The sequence below is a fragment of the Antechinus flavipes genome, chromosome 4 (genome assembly GCF_016432865.1).
Source record: "Antechinus flavipes isolate AdamAnt ecotype Samford, QLD, Australia chromosome 4, AdamAnt_v2, whole genome shotgun sequence".
Classification (NCBI taxonomy): Eukaryota; Metazoa; Chordata; class Mammalia; order Dasyuromorphia; family Dasyuridae; genus Antechinus; species Antechinus flavipes.
Genome location: NC_067401.1, coordinates 202,879,841 through 202,900,284, shown reverse-complemented (window position 1 = coordinate 202,900,284; position 20,444 = coordinate 202,879,841). Strand labels below are relative to the sequence as shown.

Here is a 20,444-nt window from a genome sequence, read left to right as displayed (position 1 = left end):
CAACCAGAACAGTGCAAAGTTAACAGATATTAGCAGTTGACTCAGAGGGAACAAGAAGGGTGGAGGCCTCCTGCCATATGCTGGGTCATTTCGATTGCTGGCAGCTGTGGGATAGAGATAAGAGTATGGGGAGCTGAAAAGAGGGTATGCATATATTTGTTCATGAGACTAAGAGGAAGAAGGGGGTGGTTCTAAGGAGTGGTTTGTACAAGGAGAGATGAGTGAGAGGAAGCAGGCAGCAAGATGCAGGTTCTTGTGAAGTGGTGTGGGAGACACAAGAAAGATGGTAGGTGAATGGGGACCACTGACTGTAAAGACCAAGAATAAAGGGTGGGAAAAGGGAGAGAAACCAACAGTGTTGAGTATTTATAAGGATACCCCGGAGTTCTTTTTCAAGTTTGGTTCACAAAACATTGTTCTGTGGGAGGGAATATATGTGTGTGGATGTGAATGAATGAATACATGCCGATGAGTGAAAAGAATTCTATTGAACAGCACTGTGTATGAATATGTGTAAATGCACAATTGGCGAGCATGATTGAGTGGCAATGAGGGTTTGTAAATGGATATGCAGCATGGTTCTGTTCCGTTCCACTGCATCCAGCAAACACACCAATTGTGGTTTAAAGAGATAATGTACATAGGCCCTGTTCTTGAGGAATTTACAGATTAATATAGAAAGAAAGACTTTTGTACAAATAAGGTAGAATGTGTGTGAATGAGTCAGAGGAGATATAGTAGAAAGAGCCCTGAAGAATAATAGCATTTATATAATGTATTAGGTTTGCAAGGCATAGTCCAAATATTGTTGCATTCTATTCTCACAACCCTGGGGAGTAGGTTCTATTATTATTCCCATTTTATAGATGAGGAAACTGGGGTTGAGGATAAATGACTTGCCTGGATTTAGGAGTATGCCTATAAATGCTCAACAATAGGCATTCCATGGGGAAAAATATACATATAATACACTTTTGTGTTTAATTTGTGATAATATTTTCTCTAACACTTTTTAAAGTCAAGACTATCATTTAAAAACAACAACAATATAAATGTTCCCAGTAAACATTTAACAATCAGCTTAAACTGATATGACTCAACTTCAGTAAACTCCTGGATAACCAGCCTGGATAACACAGCTATTAGGTGCCTGAAATTGGATTTGAACTCAGGTCTTCCTGCCTCCAAGAGCAGCTTTCTAGTCACTATGCCATTCAATTACTTCTAGGAAACCTTGCCTCCAGTTCTGTTTTTCTGTGTGTGACCTTTGGTAAGCATCTTCCCTTCTCCAGATTTCAGTTTCCTCTTCTTTTAAAGGCAAGAGTTGAAATAGATGAGTTAGATTAGAACTGGGGTTCCCATTTAGTTCTAATAGTCTTTGATTCAGAAGGCATGAATGGCCATGTGTGAATGAAGCATTAGTTCCCTGGAGACAACTCCTCTCTGGGCAACACTATAGACACTGAGACATGCTGAGCCAGGAAAGTCCCTTTTAAAAAACTAATACCTAGTTTCTAGCTTTAGACCCCAGGCAAAACACTTAACCCTATGTGCCTCAGTTTCCTCATCTGTAAAATGAACTGGCGAAGAAAATGGCAAACCATTCCAATATTTCTACCAAGAAAATCCCAAATGGTGTCACAAAGAATCAGACACAACTGAACGACAAATAACAATATAGTTCAAATTTTTAGAACTGAAAAGGAATTTAAGAAGCTCATTTTGTAGAAAACATTAAGAGAGAGGGGTCCCAGATTTTGTCCAAGATTATATAGATTGTAAGTAGCAAAACCAGACTTGAAAACTAGGTCCTTTGACTCCAGATCCCATATCTTTCCCCTATATCATATTTATTCTATAGACTTTGCTCTCACCTACTCAAATGATCCTCTCTTTTTCTGAGCTGAAGATTCCTATATTATCTGTGGAGACAGAGCAGAGGAGTGGAAAGTGATGAAATCAGTTTTGAATCTGCCTCAAGGAATGGTAAGCTGTGTGATTCTGGACAAAGTTCCTGGACCTCACTGCAAGCCTCAATTTCTTTCTCTGTGTGAGGCAGATGGACTGGTTTACCTCACAAGATTATGACCCAAGGATACAGTTTATATCAAATGCTTTGCAAGCTTTAAAGACTATATAAATGGCAATTATTCTATTTTAAGGAGCACCAAACCTTGGGGGGCAGAGGAGCTTTAGGGCAGGGTGGAATTGGCCACACCTGCAATACTTCTGAGCAAGGAACCCAACGGAAGCAACAACAGGCTGCCTCTCCCAGTGATAGGCTCTCTCTGGGCCCCCTGCGGTTGGGGCCCTGGGCTTGCTGCATGCTTGGGTTCCCAGAAGTTTCCTCATTTCCCTAAATGGGCAATTTCACTTTCACAACTTCACCATCCTATTCACCAGACCCAGGTGGGAAGGCCCAGAGCTGGCTTTGGACGTTGACCTCAGGACCCCCAAGTTGCCCACGTCCCTGGGGGAGTGTTCAGAGGAGGCCATGACCTCCCAGAGCCCCATGGAGCCAGGGACCTGTCTCTGGTTGCTGCTACTCCTCTTGCTGCTGTTTTGTGTCTCAGGTGAGAGTCTGAGAAGAGAGGTGGGGCCTGGGATGACTGCATGTTTCTGAGGGATGGGAGAGAGGTTGTCTTGGAGGTGGGAGAGGGATTTTCTGCATGGTATGGAGAGGGCTTTACTCAATTTCCACCCCACTTCAAAAAGACTTTTTCTACTCTCCTTTTACTTCACTGTCTAAAGAGCTAGAATATTATTTGAGAGAGATATGATTATTTGTGAGAGAATGATCTCAACTGCTGAGCATATCAAAATAATTGGCTATGAAAATGGCAAGCAAATTAGAGATACTAATGAACCCAGATCAATCTCTGTTTGGGAGGGATTTCCATTTGTTAGGACTCTTATCTTGGATGCTAATTTTTCTCCTAAAAGAACTGACTTTCAAAATATTTCCTTAAGCTCTGTAAGGGGGTTAAAAACTCAATGTCTCTGATTGACTCTGACACCAAAACTTTCACTTCATCAAGAAGTGAACTTACAAGTCCCTTGGGGAAAAAAATTGATATATATGGTTCTGAAAATGATGATGCCAGCCTACTTTGGGATCAATTCCTAGAAATGGCTATCTAGCATGACAGTGACCATTGGTCCTTATGGAAATTGTTCATCTCTATTGTCATGGCGATTGGGTTATCACATCCCAATAATCCTGACAACATAGGGTTAGGAAATATCTTCTCAGGTTACAAAAAGGATTGAAAGGCAAAGGTCAAGTTGATTTCCAAATCATACAACGGCTCAACAAAGGCCCCCAAAAGTCATCCTACCCATCCCCAACTTCAAGGCAGGATAAATTCTGCCCCATCCCAAAAAGAAATCTGTCTCCCCTATGCTAGAAATTTTCAGTCAAAGAGGTAATATTCTCACTTCTAGATGGGGTGTCCAGAAGCCCTATCTAGATTAGGACCAAACAATTCAGAAAAGGAAACAGGCTTACTCAAAACTGAAAATAGTTCTATAATGGATATTAGATTAGAATTTTCCAGTGACTTGGAATTGAATCTCTCTTCCTTTTCTCTTCAGTATTCTTGTTGTAGGTCTTGAGCTATTAGAGAGCCCTGAAGAAATTACTATTTGCAGATAATTTAATAGGAAGCAAGAGCCAGGCAATTCAATGTAACTTCATCTTTCCCTCCATGGAGATGTCAAAGTACAGTGGAAAGAGAAATGTGAAATCACTTCATCTGTTTGGGTCTCTATTTTCCTATTCACAAAATGGGTGGATGAAAGGCTAAAATATATGATCACAAATTAAACTAACATTTATTAAGCACCTATTAGATCCTGAGCAGTAGGGATAAAATGATATAAATTAAACAAATGCTGTAATCAAAGAATTTGTGTTTCTATTAAGAGAATGGGCATAGCTTGCGCACAGATAAACAAATGGAAGTTAATTACAAGGTAATTAAGAAAGAATAATACTGAGGGAGAAATAGTGAAGGAGGATGAAGAAAACCTTCACATGAGAAATAGAAGCTAAAGATTCCAAGGGAGCAGCTAAGTGGCACAATGGATAGATAGATGCATCTTACTGAGTTTAAATCCAGACTGAGACAATTATCTGTGTGACCCTGAGCAAATCACTTAACCTGTTTGCTTCAGCTCCTCATCTATAAAATGAATTGGAGTAGGAAAATGATAAACCACTCTAGTACCATTGCTTAAAAAAAAGCCCCAAATGAGGTCATGAAGAATTGGACACTAGTGAAGTGATCAAACAACAACAAAGGTTTTGAGTGTGGGAATGAAGTTAGTCAATAATAAGACTTTATTAAGAATATTTTATGTGCGAGGGACAGTGTTAAGGGAGATGAAGTGGGAGAACATTCCAGGATAGAATTCCAGGTAGCCTCTTATATGATTGTAGAGTCAATTATAAATCTGAGGAATTGCTAGAAAGTCAATTTGGTTAGAATATGAGTGGTATGAAAGAGAAGTAATAGGAAATAAATCTATAAATCCAGATTGGAATCAGATAGTGGAAGGCTTTAAATGACAGTTTGTATTCTAGAGGCATAGGGTGGCATTAATGATTATTCAGGTGAGTAATATTGCCAGATTTACGTTTTATGAATATAATTTTGACCACTGTTCGAAGAAGAGCCCAGTGAAGATGCTACTGCAATCTGGGTTAGAGGTGATGGACAGTCTAGATAAGGATAATGGTTATTTGAGTAGAGAAAAGAGGATGAATGAAAGAAGTGAGAGAAGGTGGCAAGGTGAAGTTAACAATCAACTGGTTTGTAAATGGGATTTGAGGGAGAGGAAGGAATCAAGAATGACTTTAAGGTTGCAAACCTGGGTGATTTAAAGATGATCTCTCAACAAAAATAAGCAAATTCAAAGAGGAATGAGTTTTTCAGTTCCATTATGGGAATTTAGGGTAATTATGGAACATTTAGATGGAAACATCAAGCAGGACAGTTAGTGATATGATACTGAAGTTCTGAAGAAAGATTAAAATTGGATATGCAGATTTGGACATCATTTTCACAGACATGATAGCTGAAGCTATCCTTCATCCTTGAAAAGGACCATGACATCAGGGAGATGATTCTTTGACATGCAAGTGAGTTGGACTTAAGTAAGAGAGAGCTAGCCTCACTTTGCCCCTGAAGTCTGAGTCCAGTGGCCAAGTATAAATCAGGACCTTTAGAGATGCCCAGTATGCAATGAGAGAGTTTTTAAAACAAAGGTTTTTAACAGCTTTTAGTCTGGCCAAGACAATGCCCATTAGCAATTGAGGCAAAAAATGGTCTCTTTCATCTAGTCCAAAACAGAAATCTGGGAGAGGAAGACCCTCAGAGTTCTTGACCACTTATTCTGAGTTAATCAGGGCTCAACTAATGACCACTGGGAGCTTAACCTGGAACTTATTGTTGTTCAATCAATGAGAGCCACAATGATTTAGATTTAAGGAAAGGTCATTAAGAAAGAAATCTAGCTGGTGAATCCAAGATATCTTGCTAGGTTTCAGTGATCAAAAATTGCATTCCTTTGGGTATTGCAAAGGAAAGGAGAAGAGAGGAGAAGAGAGGGGAGGAGAGGAGAGGAAAGGAGAGGAAAGAGGAAAGAAGGAAAGAAGGAAAGAAAGAAAAAAAGAAAACTATATTTCCCAATTGACCAGTTCAGTTGGTTCCCCATACCATTAGGATGTGATCACTAAGGTACAGATACACTAAGATACTAAGATGGAAGACAACAATGACTAAGAGAGCAATGACCAAGGCAGAGACTTGGGGAGTAAAAATGGGGATCATAGATTTAGAACTGAAAGGAACTTTAGAATCAATCCATTAGGCATTCTTTCAACTATTTCCTTTTTCTATGTTCAGAAGTTCTGGGCTATTTTCTTGTATTATTTGTTGCATTGTGATGTTTGGCTTTTTTGACTTGTAACAATCTTCTAGAAGACTTGTAATCCTTGTCTTGTTTCTGTGCATCCTGTCTTCAAAATCAATAATGAATGGACAACTTGTCTTCTTTTAATTATGTTTCTTTTTTTCTATATTGCTCTTTATATCTCTATAATTTTACTCTTAATCAGTGGTCTTTTCTATTGCTTCTTCGGTGAGGCTTTCCATCACAGATTTTTCATTCTACTATTTCTCCTGTAGAGGCCATAACTTATGTCTTCATAATTCTTCATTTTTCTTTTAAAACACTTAAAAATAGTATTGTGGTCCTGTGCTTAAACTCCACAGGATCCTCTGTTGCATTGAATGTGATTCATTTTCCTTTGTTTTACTGTATTTTTCCCTCTAGAAGCCTAGATTAGTTTAATAGAATTGGAACTCATTTTTCTTCCTGTTAATGTTTTCCTCGTTAATTTATCTGTTTATTCTCAAAAACTTTGAGTTTTCTTCCTTCTAAGATCTTTAAATCTTAGATCTAAATCTTAGATGGCAACTTTAGTCATGTCCACCCACACATATATACCTTAATTTTTCTATTGCTCCTTTTTTCTTTCTCTTCCCTCTGACAGTGGTTTCCATAAATTTTTAGATTTCAACTTTCTCCAACATTGAGCAATCAATTCATGATTCAGCATAGGTTTCTGCCCAACTGACTTTTGAGGAGACAGAACTGGCTCAAGACAGATCAGGTTCTGGGTGGAGTAGGTATGGGGTTGAACTCTTTCAAATCCAGACATATTTCTTGACCTCATACATATCTTTCTGTTCCTCTTCCTTCCTACAGAATTTTTTTTGGTAGCACAAAACATTGCAACAATATTGGCCATTGAGCCTTTAGAAAATTTCTTCATTGCACTAGGAAAAGGGAAGGGGATACTAAGGTATGGGTTTGGATTATATTGTGCATAGGTCAAATTCTTGAATCAGCTAGTCTAGCCTTGCTGCCAGTAAACGGTTGGTGGTAGGAAAAGGGATACTGAGGGAACTCAGAGTAGGCGCTGTATATATATTTTTGTCAGATTCTTTTGGATTTTTGATGTCTTAGACCCTCAAGACAACTGCATTGTCTTATCTTTGGTACATAACCCATTTTGATAGATTGCATGGATCAAAAAAACAAAACAAAATCCCAACATCTACTTGGTCTTGTTTGTTATGTGACCTACAACTCCTTTAGAGGTCATCCAATCTAATACCATTACTTTCAGATAAAGAAACTGAGACACAGAGAGGTTAAGTGATTTTCTCAGGATCATACAGTTTAGCTCTTAGAAGAGGCAAGAGATAGTGGATGATGACGCAACATAGGAAACTAAAGAGTAGTCAAATGTAGAGAGAAAATTAAAGGATCTCAAAGTTTCCTTACAACATTAAATCCTATTATTCATTTCCTTGGCCTCCAAAACTCAGTAATTTCCAAAATTCACCTAAATTCTTCCAGGAAAATCCCTCTGATTAGCTCTTTTGTTCCTAATCTTAGTATCTATAGGACCTTCCAAGAAATTTACCATCTTGCATGCCGCTGACATATTTCTTTTTTTTTTTTTTAGCTTTTTATTTTCAAAATATATGCATAGATAGTTTACAACATTCACCCTTGCAAAACCTTGTGTTCCAGATTTATTTTTCTCTCTTCCTTCTCCTCACCCTCTCCCTTAGACAACAAGTAATCCAATATATGTTAAACATATGCAATTCTTCTATACACACTGTATTTCTTTAATAGTGAGGTAGAAATCAAACCAGTGTCTGGCAAATAGTAGGTACTTAATAAGTGCTCACTAACTGACAGATTTGTTGAATAAACCTCATTTTAAAGATGTCGAGGTGGGGTTTACATGACAAATGAACTTGTGAAATGAAGTCATTCCTTTATCATGATTTTTATAACGGGATATTCACATAATGAATTTCCTTAAAGCAGAATGCATTCATATTTACATACACTTGTTTATCATTGACAGCTGACCTTTGTATAGTGCTTTAAGGTTTGTGAAGTGTTCTACAGGTCTTCACAAGACTTTTATAGGTCTTCACAAAAACTGTGTAATATAGGTATTATAGTTATTATTATGACCTCTCCCCCTTTTATAGTCTAGGAAACTCAGGGTAAGACAACTATCAGCCAAGGAAATACAGACTGGGTCAGAGGTAGGGTTCAAACTAAGTCCTCTGCTGGCTCCAGGCCACCACAATTTTCTCTGTAGCACACTACCTTTAGGCTGCCTCCCCCACTCCAGTGGGAGGGATTCTGAGGAGAGGGAAAGTATCATTCTCATCTGACTGGGAATCCTATGAAAGAAGGAACTATTTTCCCCTCATTGTGTATTCCTTCCTATACTTCCAACTGCAAGACTGTGTATACACAGGGAATGCTCAACACATCATTTACTGACATTCTTATTGACCTTAGAAAGGGAGGACAAGGCTGTGCTGACTAGTGCCATAGTGTGGAGAAAGTTGGACTTAAAGCCAAGAAGATCTGGATTCAAATACCTCCTCACTTGCCTGTATGATCCTGGGCAAGTTAAACTGAGCCTCAGTTTGCTCATTTATAAAATGGGGACAATAATGCCATTTACCTCTTTTAGGGATGTTGTGAGAATCAAATGAAGAACTGTATGTAAGATACTTTTCAAATGTAAGCTATTATTATTTTTTATTAGAATATTTTTATTAGTGTAGGGAGCTTCCAGAGAGGAATTCCTTATAACAATGCTCCCTTTGTAGTATGGAAAAAGCAATGGATTTGGAAGCTGAGCACCAAAGCCCAGTTCTGCTTACTCCCTGTGTGATCTTGAGAAAGTTATGTAATTAGACTTGTTTCCTCATTTGGAAAATGAAAAGGTTGGATTGCAACCTTCAAGGTCCCTTCCAGCTCTTGGGGACTCCTAGCCTCTTTCTTCATCATTTAGTTTTATTATTCCTTCTTCTTTCTTTTTCCCCTTCCCTTTGTCCATTTCCAATGGGGTGTGCATCCCCCAGACTCCCAGGCAGAGGATGTGTATACAACAGTCCAGCATCGAGAGGGGGAGACACTGTCTGTTCAATGTTCCTACACTATCCGTTCTGACCGATGGGAGGGCAAGGTCTGGTGCAAGGTGAGGAGAAAGAAGTGTGACTCAAAGTTCAGTCGGGGCTCAGGATTGAGCCCCCCCTACAAACTTCATGATGACTCCCAGACCGGGCTTCTCATTGTCACCATGGAAAGACTTAGGCACCAGGACTCTGGGAAATACTGGTGTATGAGGAACAGTTCACGCTCCCTATATCCTGTGAAAGGTATTCAGCTGGTGGTTTCACGAGGTGAGTGTCTGACTCAAGAGGGGGGAGGAGGTCACCTTGATTCTCAGAATTGAGGTTGATTGAGATTCTCTTAATTGAGGCTGATATAAAAGAAATAAAGTCACAGATTAAGAGAAGATAAATTACATTCCTCTTCCCTACTTCTCCCCATAGTATTCCTTCTGGTAATTCAAATTAGTATTTAAGGGAACAAAATTTCCCAGCCCTCTCTCAGTTGGACAACACCACATCTATAAGGAAATGATGTGAGGTGATGAGAGAAAAGAGTCATGGAAATATTCTCTACAAAAAAAGAGTCAGAACCAGGACTATGATGCCAGAAAGGTAGCTTTGTCTCAAGGTAGTGACAAGGGGCACAGTTAGAAGCACCCTTCACCCAGTCCAACCCTCATTTCATGTTTCTGTTGAGATTCTGGGGAGAGCCCTGCCCCAAACTGCCACCCTCAGGATTTCATTGTCATGGTATATCTTTTCTGGATCTCAGTTTCCTCTTCTATAAACTGAACTACACCAGTTGACCTCAGATGTCCCTTCTAGTTCTAAATCTATGAATCTAGAATCCTGTTGTTCTTACTTCCCAGACTTTATGAAAATGAGGGAAATTACTTCCTAGGTAAGGGCCAACTCCTGCCAGCTGAAGAGATGGGATTGCTGTACTACCCTATAACCTTAACACTCAAAGTAGAGTTAGCCATTTGCTCACATTCAATTTGTCCCATTTGTCCCTTGCTCAGGGTCACATAGATAGTAGTTGTAATGAATATATACTTGAAGTCCCTAAAGTGGATGAAGATAACATTGAACAACCCTACTGGAAACTTCTGGGGATAGATTCTTCTGTCCCTTGTCCTCGTCAGCACTTTTATGTTAATTTTTCCTTCTATCTGTTTCCTCAGTTCCTTCAACTGAGAGAAACATCCCACTTATTACAAAAGAAACCTCCATCCAGGAACCAGGTGCCATCTTCAGGATTGCTGTCACCACTGGCTCATTTCTCAAAAAGGACAAGAACCTGCCCACAGTGGTCCCTATCACTACTTCTATACCTGCCTCAGTGGGTAGGACGCCAGCTGACACAACTACTTTTCCTATAATGACAAGATCAGTGACCACTGTATCTAGAGTGATGATGAGATCCACAGCAGTCACCAGACCCACAACCACTGCTATGTTAAGGATGACACAAGACGTTCAGCAAATAATGGATCTTCTCACAAGGCAAGTTCCACCCATGTTGCTCCAGTGATGTTGGTCACAGTCAAGGCCAGATCTTCCTGTACCAGATCCACCATCACCAGAACACATCCCAAGACATTGCCTCCTAACAGGTATCCTACTAGTCTTAGGATTGCCATTTATCAAGTATATTAGCAACTCTCTATCAAGCTCTGATGGTTCCCTGATGCAAGACTCACATTAGACCTATCACTCTGCCTCTGTTGTCTTATTGACTTTTTGTCAGATGAAGTGGGTGAAAAGTAGGGAACTGAAAGAGGAAAATGGGGGTAGGTAGGTGGATTATACTTGTGTGGAATGGCAATGGATTGACAATGGGAAGTGAATTTGGGGATAGGAGATAGGGAACAAAGTTGATCTAATCAAAATGGGGAATGGTGAAAGGCATAATAGATAAAGTATGAATAATGGCAAATAAAGATATTTTGAACAGTTTGAACTATATAGGTGTCAGGGAATAGGAAATAGGGCAGAGAATAGGGTTAGGAGGTACAGATAGGAACAAATTCCAGGAAAACTGGAATGAGAAAAAAGACATGATATGAGGAAATCAGAGGAAACTGATCTTGAAAGAATGGGAAGTTCTTATGAAATTCTGAAAATATAAAGAATAATTCCAATAAGAAAGAAAGATGGTGAAAGAGGTTTGGTACCCAGAAAAAAAAATGTATGTGAATGCACAAAAAGTTCACTAATAAATTTAGATGTTTAAAGTCACAATCAGAAGGTAAGAAGGACAGGGAACGGAGGATGAATACAAAAGTATTACATGACCTTTTGAGAAAACTATCAGGAACAGTAAAGTTCAGAGTGATGAGGCTGAGGAGGAAAGCCATGTCCAAGAGTTTTTTTTTTTTTTTAAGCTAAATTGAGGAAAAGAAGAAATCTAACTAGAATGTTGCTATTCCTTTTAATAATCAAGATAGTGATGATGAAAGGCAAGAAGAAGGAAGAGCTATCCTATTTTCTTATCCTGTTTTCCCTTGTAAGGAGGAATATTTTTGGATTGAAAATGACAATAAAAATGATAAGAAATTGAAACTGAAGATAAGTAAGGAGATAGTAAAAATTTCCCTTGATGAATTCAATCTATCAAGCCCATAAAAACTTTGTTCTATGATCCTTAAAAAACTAGTAGATATGATTGTTGTGCCATGGTCAATGATTTTTTTAGAGTTTTAAGAAGAGCAAGTGTTACCTTGATTTTTAAAAATGGGGAGAGCATGGAGACTGCAATCTATAGGCCAGTAAACTTGACTTGAATTTCAAGCAAAATTCAGAAACATATTTTAGAAGAGATTGTTAGTGTGAACATTTAGAAAATTAATTCATGAGCACAAAAAGCCATCATGGTTTAAGATTAAGTCACAGGGAAAATAAGATAAAATTTATTTTTTTAAAAAGAATGTTATTGAACAATTCACTTAATCTCCAGGGATCCAGATAAATCTCCAAGACTTTTAAATTTCAGAGAAAGTGCCACTTTGTATTGACAGAGGGAGTTTCTCAGAAGTACTTTTTACTGAAGAAATCCCTAGTTGAGCTTTAAAAAAAAAAAAAAAAAAAAAAGTAATTAGAGCTGACAAAATTGGAATGAACTCCCTTGGGAAGGGATGAATTCTCCTTCACTGTAGAGATCTTTAAGAAGAGATTAGACAAGCACTTGCTAGAGATGTTATAGAAATTCCCAACTTGTAGATGTTTGGGTCAATCAAATTGGGTAGGAAGATCCGAAATGGAAAGATGGGAGAAGGAAGATAGGATATAAATTTGGATCCTCAAGGCAGTTATGAGGGTTGTAGGGATTGTAGATAGGAAAGAGAGAGAAGTTGCTTGCAAGTCAAGGAGTGAAGAATAGGGGATTATAAATATGAAGCAGGAAATGGGGGACAGGAGAAAAACAGGTATTCTCTATCACTCATGGGGAAAATAATGTATCCATCAATTACTGATAGAGACCTCTGAGGATATGCTCTGATAGAAGAATAAAGTTGGGATGTGTGTGTGTGTGTGTGTGTGTGTGTGTGTGTGTGTGTGTATGTGTGTGTTTAGGGAGGTGTGAGGAGGAGTTTATGATGAACGATTATAAGGATGAGTGGAGGGTTCATTTTGCCAGAGGACACAATCCTGAATCACACTAAGTTATCACTAGGCAATTTTCTGTATAGTGAATGACTTCTCCCTCTAAAATTTAGGATCATTAATTTTATTTCACATCTGGGTTCTCAGGGACTATTATTTCCTTATTCTGAATCCAGTGATAAATAAGGGTGCCATCTGGGAGTTCTGCTGGTACCTTTAGCTAGAGAGCCTTTGGGTTTCTTTCTTTGGAGCAGGGTTAAGAAGGGTTGAGTAATCCTCTTCCTCTCCCTCCCCACTCCCATCACTTTGGATTCACCAGTTCCTTCAATCCAGGATAGAAGTTGTGAGAAGGGGCATTCTATGCTAACCCTATTTCCCCTCTATTACCCTATTTTGTTCTATTTTTAGTTTCTACAGCTCTGGCTTTGCTGTTCCCATGTTGTTGGGGGGAAGTTTCACAATCCTGATGTTTTCAGTTGTATTCTATGTTCTATGGAAAAAGAAACGCATGGGAAGTAAGTAAAAACTTGAACTGCCTAAAAGCAGGAGGCTGACCCAAGTCTCCTTTGAGCTCTTTCCTTTTCCCTTTTCCTGTCCCTGGGGGGAGATGATATTTATGACACCTCATGACCAATGGATGGGGAGCAGCAGAATGTAGGACATGAAGATTTCCCTGGCAAGTAGTCAGTCAGCCCTCCAACAAGCATTAACATTAAGATATACTATTTGTTTTTCTAATCAATGGGGAGACAGAAAAAGATAATAACAGCTCCTGTCTTCAAGAAGCTTACATTTTATTGGTGAAAAACCCTGTAAATAATTAGGTATATCCAAGATATATACATAATAGTTGGAAAGTAAATTGAAAGAGGAAGATACTAGTAGCTAGAGGAACTCTTGCAGACGGAGAAATTTGAGTTGAGTGTTATAGGAAATCTGGTGCACAAAAGTGAGCATTCTAAGAATGAAGGAATGAATCAAACAACAAGCTTTTAAGCTGATTTAAAAGCAGATAGATATAGTTTCAAGTCCTGATTCTGATACATATGGCCTGTGAAACCTTAAGTAAGTCACTTAACCCTTCAATGCTATAGTTAAACATTCTATCCCATAAGTTATATCATTGCTGATCTGTAATGGCAGAGGGAATTTCCTGTCCTGGGAGTTTCTTATACCACTGAAATCATAGGTATCTTCCCTATCTCTCTGGGCCAGAAACTGTGGGAATACAAAGAAAAAAGGAAGACAAGAGTCTTATTTTCAAATGGATACAAGAAGAGTTCCTTCCCATTTTTAGTCTTGAATCTGGGGGATGAGAGTGAAGGAGGAAAATACACACAGTATGTTCCAGGATGGGTTGGGAATGATAGATTGCTATAGTATCTCTATTCTTTATGAACTGGACTTTATTTTCTTTATGTCTTTGCAGCTTATTATGTATAAGAAGGTCCAGTTTTACCCTGGCTCAACAGGTCTAAAGAGCTTACTTCAGCTAAGAAGCAGGTTCAGTCTAAGTAGTCTGTGACTACTCTGTCTCAGCCACTATGGAAGGAAGATCCTCTCCCAGTTGTTCTTCTGGTACCAGACTCAGAAGAAAAGAAGATGATTAATGAAGAGTTGACTGCAGTGTCCAGTGGGATGAGAATCCATCCCTGCTTCTGGATTCTGAGGATATTGTACAAGGATTTGGGTATTTGCCTTTAAAAAATACCCTTTCCCTTCCCAAAGTTGAAGGCAGAGGGTAAGAAATGTGTGTGTCCAGTCCACTGTTGATGGGGCAGAAGAATAGATAGATTGCTCATCTTGGTAGAGGTTTATTGTGATCTTATATAAGTAGGAGGCTGGAGTAGATGTAATAGTGAAGTCTTTCCTACTACTATCTCTTAAAGAAAAAGGGATCTTGAGCCTCCCTTTGGTTCTCAGAATCTCCGAGATAGGATTCCAGAACAGAACAATTCTAGGATAATGCCCCTTAAGATGAACTAGATAGATCCTTTTCACTCTGCCCACAATGAGAGACCTTTATTACATAAATCCTAATGGATAGCAGGTCAAATTCTATCTCAGATGCTTACTAGCTGTGTGAACTTGGGCAAATCACTTTCCCTTGTTTGCTTCAGTTTTCTCATCTGTAAAATGAGCTGAAGAAGGAAATGGCAAACTATTTCAGTGTCTTTGCCCAGAAAACCCCCAAAGGGGTCAGAACTGACTATGATTGAAATTAAACAACATCACAATGGATAGTAGCAAGGGGCTTATTAGCCCATTTTACAAATGGATACAATGATCTTGTATTGCTCCCTTTGCAAGGAGAGAAACTGGGGAAACCTGGAATTACTTTGACTTTCTTTTTTTTCCCTTTTCTGGGTAGGGGATATTAATAACTACATTATCTGAATATCTCATCTTAAACTTTAGCTTCATGGAATAGGGTGGTATAGGTGGGAATGGGGAAGAACATAGGTACTTGTGAACTCCCTTCTGAACTAGTTTTACTCTTTGAAGAAAATGGAGATCTGAAAATTTTCCTTTGAGGAGAAGTGAAACCCTCTTGGGGTAATCCCTGAGAAGGATTCCCTGATTAAAACCAGGCTCCCTTGAATTGGGCTTGTTCTGTTCTAAAGGAAATGATCTAGCAGTCTTTATGCTTCTCCCCTGCTAATCCCCACCTGATACTATTCCCTTGATTTTAACTTGAGCAAGTGTCACTTTCCTGGGATTTTCTCTGTTTTCTTGCTGATGGTGGTGATAATGGTAATGGTTCAGGATGGGCGTTTAAGTTCTTTAAGCATGGTACTCATGACTGTCCCACTTCTAGCCATTCCTGGGTAAGCCTAGTCATTAACAAAGGCAATTTTTGGGGCATCGGAGTCTATAATTGACTTTCCTTGCCTCAGGACATCCCTCCTCTCAGGGCTACTTCAAGTCTACTTAATAGATTTGACACAGTTTACAAATAATTAATTTATGGATCAGAATGGTACTTCAGCACTAGATTGTGCACCCTGTTACTGGGCAAAGTAAGAGCCAATTAGATTTCATTCATTCATTCATACAAAAAGCATTTATCACTAATTCACTAATAATTTAGCATTACTAACAATTTACTGTATGCTCCATACTGTGCTATAATGTAAGAAATGTAGAAGGAATTACACATTCTTCTCTCTGAATTTATACTGTGTGCTTGACTTGCAGGGTTTCTTAAAGTGGGGTAGATGAATTCATTTAGAAAAATATTTTGGTAACTATTTCAACATTATTTTCCTTTGTGATCTTGTAATATGATATTTTGTATCTTGTAATATAAACATTTGTAATACAATATTTTATTATATTAATTTTAAAATATGCTGAGAATGTTCATAGATTTCATCAGACTACTAAAAGAGACAGAATTTGTAATAAAAGGTTAAGTACTCCTGACCTACAGGGACCAAATATATATTGGTGAGAAACAAGAGAATGGTCTTCAATCATCTGGTCAACATGAGAATATATGAGAATTGATTAGCTAGAGAGGAAAACAAGTAGGTCAGATCAGCAGCCGGAGGCATCTTTAATCAGGTATCAATCAGAACTAATATTCTAAGACTTGGTTAGCCTTGGGGTATCTTGCCCACCCAATGATGGATCCTTTGCTTTGGCTGATTGATATCCAAGGAGATGTGCAACTAGAATAACTTTCTGAAATGTTATCTTTGCTCTGGGAATGACTTGAAAAGTCTTCTGGAAAGAATGGCTTTCTGCCCATTCTGGAGACTAGTATGGATGCTGAAAATAGTGGAGAACAAGGGTCAAGTTTAGGTGCCAGGTGCTAGCGGACTTCGGTGTCCATAAAAATAGTGTTTTTGCCCATTTTTGTATTTCCAGCATTTATCACAGTGCCTGGCACATAGTTAAGTGTTTAATTAAAACTTATTGAGTAATTGAGACTGACCCAAGTTAGAATATTCAGCAGTCATATTGGGCATGTGGCTAAAGAACCCCAAAAGTTATTAGGAGGATCAACTATTAGCCTGGTTCCTATTTCCACTTACCAGATATCTTTTTAAAAATAAGTTTTTATTAATACTTTTCATTATTTACATTACCAAAATTCCCATAGTCTTTCCCCCTCCTCACTCATTCCAGATCTATATAACCAGAATTTTTAAAAGAAAAATATGAAAAGGAGAAAAAAATGAGCCAAACTGATCAATGCATTGAGAAAATGTCATATTTATAATTACAATATATGTGTATCACAATTGTGTATTTTCTACCTCAGCAAAGGAGTGGAGTGGGATAACCCCTATCTCATCTTTGGAGTTCCATTTGTTCTTTGTAAGTTTGCAACATTAATTTTAAAAAATTATTTATTTTTAATAGTTTTTATTATTTTTGATTGTTCTTTCCATTTTCATTGTTGTAGTCATTATGCATATTATTTTCTTGGCTCTGTTTGTTTTATTATGAATTAATTCACATCAATCTTTCCATGTTTCTCTGTATTCATCATATTTGTTATTTCTTGCAGTACAGTAATAGCTCTTCATGTGGAGAATAAGAATAGAGTGGGGACAGAGAATAGAAAGAGGCTAGCTGATCTATCAGCAGGCTATTGCCACAATCTATACTTGGAAGTGATGAGGGCCTATATGAGGGTAATAGCAGTATCAGGAAAGAAAAAGGGTTATATATGAGAGATGTTATAAAGGTGAAATGAACGGGCTTTAACAAAAGATTAGATGAAGGGGCAAGTGAGAAATGAAATGAAAAACACCTAGATTGTGGGCTTGGAAGACTGGAAAGATGATGTTACCCTTGGCAGTGATAGGGAAGTTTGGAAAGGGGGAGAGTTAGAGGGAAGAAAATGAGTTCAGCTTTGGATATGTTGAGTTTAAGACTCAACTAGACATCCAGTTTGAGAAGTCTTGAGAGTAGGAGATATGAGATTGTAGTTCAGCAAAAAGGTTGAACAGGATTGGTATAATTGAAAATCATCAGCCTAGAGATGGTAATTAAATCCATGGGAATTGATGAGATCATTAAGTAAGGTAATATAGGAGGAGAAGGGAAGAGAAGGGGACACTTTTGGTTAGAATGTTGTTTGTCCTTTGTTCTCAAAGAGGACTACTATCATAAGGAAGGTGATGTCTTCCAAGTGAATTGCACTTAAATGAGGCAGGACTTTATAGTCATCAGCCTTATTCTTTTCTCTGCAGTTATCATAGTCCAGTGGCAAGACATAGACCAGGATGACTGGAGATGGCTCTGGGTCTATGATTAGAGGAAGTATTTTGGATGAAGATCCAAGAAATGAAATTGAGAAATAATGGTCAGATAGGTACAGGGAGAACCAGCAGAGTAGTGTCCCAAAAACCTAGAGAGAAGAGAGTATTAAATAGGAAAGAGAGATCAATGGTGTCAAATGCTGCAGAAAGATTGAGGAGAATAAAGATTGAATAAAGACCATTAGATTTAGCAATTAAGAGATCATTGATAATTTTGAAGAGCAATTTAAGGGAAACAATGGATTTAGAAGCCAAATTATAAGGAGTTAATAAGAGGGTGAGGAAGAGAAAGCAGATTATGAACTACATTATCCCTTTTCATCCCCATGATCATTTTCTCTCATTTTTAATAGCATTGCTCTGATTCATACTTTCTTTCTTTTCTGGGTGTCAATTGCCTCTAGAAGCTCATCTTCTTCAAAGCAGTATGTTATCTACTCAGATATAGTGGTCTCTCTGAACACTGAATCTCTGCAGTTTATAACAACTGTAAGTTTCCTATTTCCCATGAAAAAGTATCTCTCTGCTTCCGTGGGAACATTCTTTAGTAAGACACTTTTCCATCACTGAATTAAGCTTTCCCTCTTCCTTTCCTCCTGTTTCTGTCCCTCCCTTTTGCATATTCAGTCATTCTCTTCAAGCCCTCTTCCCTTTGAGAGAATTTTCCTTTTTTTTTTTTTTTTAAACCATTGCTTTCATTAGGAGACATTAGTTTCTCCTTGATCTTCTTTCCCCCTACTCCCCTTTTATGTGCCTCCCATTATGCTGTTTAATTTCACAAAAAACCTGATTCAGCTGTAGGCAAGTGTTGTGAGGTTTAGTATAGTGTATTTCAAGACTGTCTTCTCATAATTGGTTCTCCCATTTACAACCCATTTTCACTCTTGTTTTCTAGTCTACTGAAAGATAATGTTTTGGAAAAATGGTTCTATCAATGGTCCAATTGTTATTTGTTGTTATTATTTGCAGAGGTGTCTTCTTCTTTCTCCTCCCCTCCCCCCACCAATCCTGGTGAGTTGCTTTCTTACTCTACTCCTACCCCCACCCAGAAGTCACTAACATTGCTCCTTAGTTCCTTAATGAATTTTGGCTGAGCTTTTGCTGGGGGCAGCTTGATAGTTCACTGAAAAGAGCATGAGACTTGGATCTGAGTTCAAATCAGACCTTTGAGAGCTGACCACTTACTAGCTGTATAATCCTGGATAAATCACTTAACCTTTATTTGCCTCAATTTTCTCATCTGTGAAATGGAGATAATAATATTACCTAGAATTGTTGTGAGGATCATAAAATAATAATTGTAAAAGAGCCTTTAGCTTTTTAGCCTGGCATACAGTAAACAATGTGAAAATATTAGCCATCATTATTATTGTTGCAACAAAACATACTGTTATGCTGCCTTCTCTGGCAAAGTACCATTCCTGCTTTGTGTGTCCCAGAATGAGGATGATGCAGTGTTGAGTTCTTTTACAATGCTGTGGGTCTTCTTCTGTAGCCCAACCAGAGTGTAGTGATTAGTGGTGAAGGGAATATTGATTGAACTTCCTAAGAATTAGAAATTAGCCTTTTCTACTCTTAATTTGCAGGGACATTACTTCACTGGGGCTTTTAGTATCTTAGACTGTGAAGTTGTTTTACTTCTTGTACATAATTCTTATTTTGGAAAAGTTTAAGGATTAATCTTTTAACTTGTTAATTTGTGACCTACAAGTCTTACCCCCACATGTCCATTCCACTCTATTCTGGATTTCTATGATTACTAGATTTCTGCCTTGGACCTGGGTCTGTCCCTGTCTCTGCTGCATTTCCTGAATCATACTCTCCCTTAACAATGAAGCCTTTCTTGGGACTAACCTTGAAATGATCTATGGCTAAATTAACTTGACATAGTAGATAATAGATAGAATGCTAGTCTTGGAGTAAAAAAGACCTAGTTTTGAATTCAGAGCACAACACTCTAATTAATTATGTGATTCTGGGAAAGCTGATTAACCTCTCAGCCTCAGTTTTCTTATATGTTGTGTCAAAAACTATTAAGTATCTACCTCATTATTGTTATAAGAGTCAAATGAAATAATATATGTAAATGTGCCTCATAACTATCAGTTGTAATTATTGCTGAAATACAAATGAAAATATATTTTTTAGAAATGTGTAAATAAAAGAAAGCTTATTTTCCATTTTTAAAGTCTTGTCACTCAATTGATAAATCAATTAAATGTTTAAAGTAAATGTAAAGCATTTCTGGGTATTTGTATAAATAAATCAACCAAAGGTATGAATTAAGTACAAATAGCCTAATTACAAATTGGCAATTGGGTTTAAGTGACTTGTCCAGAGTCACATAGTTGGAATTGTTTGGAAGAATTAGAAATACCTCTGAGGCTATATAACATATTAGAGAAAAGATGTTTTAGTAGCAACATTCCAGCAATGGCTTCGAGATTTAAATTTTGGCAACACTTTGAAAAATCTAAACTTTTGTATTTATAATAAAAGGACTGCAACAGGGCAGGAAGTAACTCAACTTATGTGGGAGTGTGCTCATAATGCT

At 37.9% G+C, this 20,444-nt stretch overlaps 1 protein-coding gene across 1 annotated transcript; it reads left to right on the top strand.

Annotated features, from left to right (window-relative positions):
• The first annotated feature begins 201 nt into the window (after positions 1-201).
• On the top strand, positions 202-20,070 carry TREML2 (triggering receptor expressed on myeloid cells like 2). The gene is given in 6 exon segments (XM_051996918.1): positions 202-286; positions 8,976-9,296; positions 10,193-10,474; positions 10,477-10,624; positions 13,023-13,129; positions 14,044-20,070. Coding segments are annotated over 6 exon segments (915 nt in total). The 5' UTR covers positions 202-243; the 3' UTR covers positions 14,058-20,070.
• The last annotated feature ends 374 nt before the right edge of the window (positions 20,071-20,444 follow it).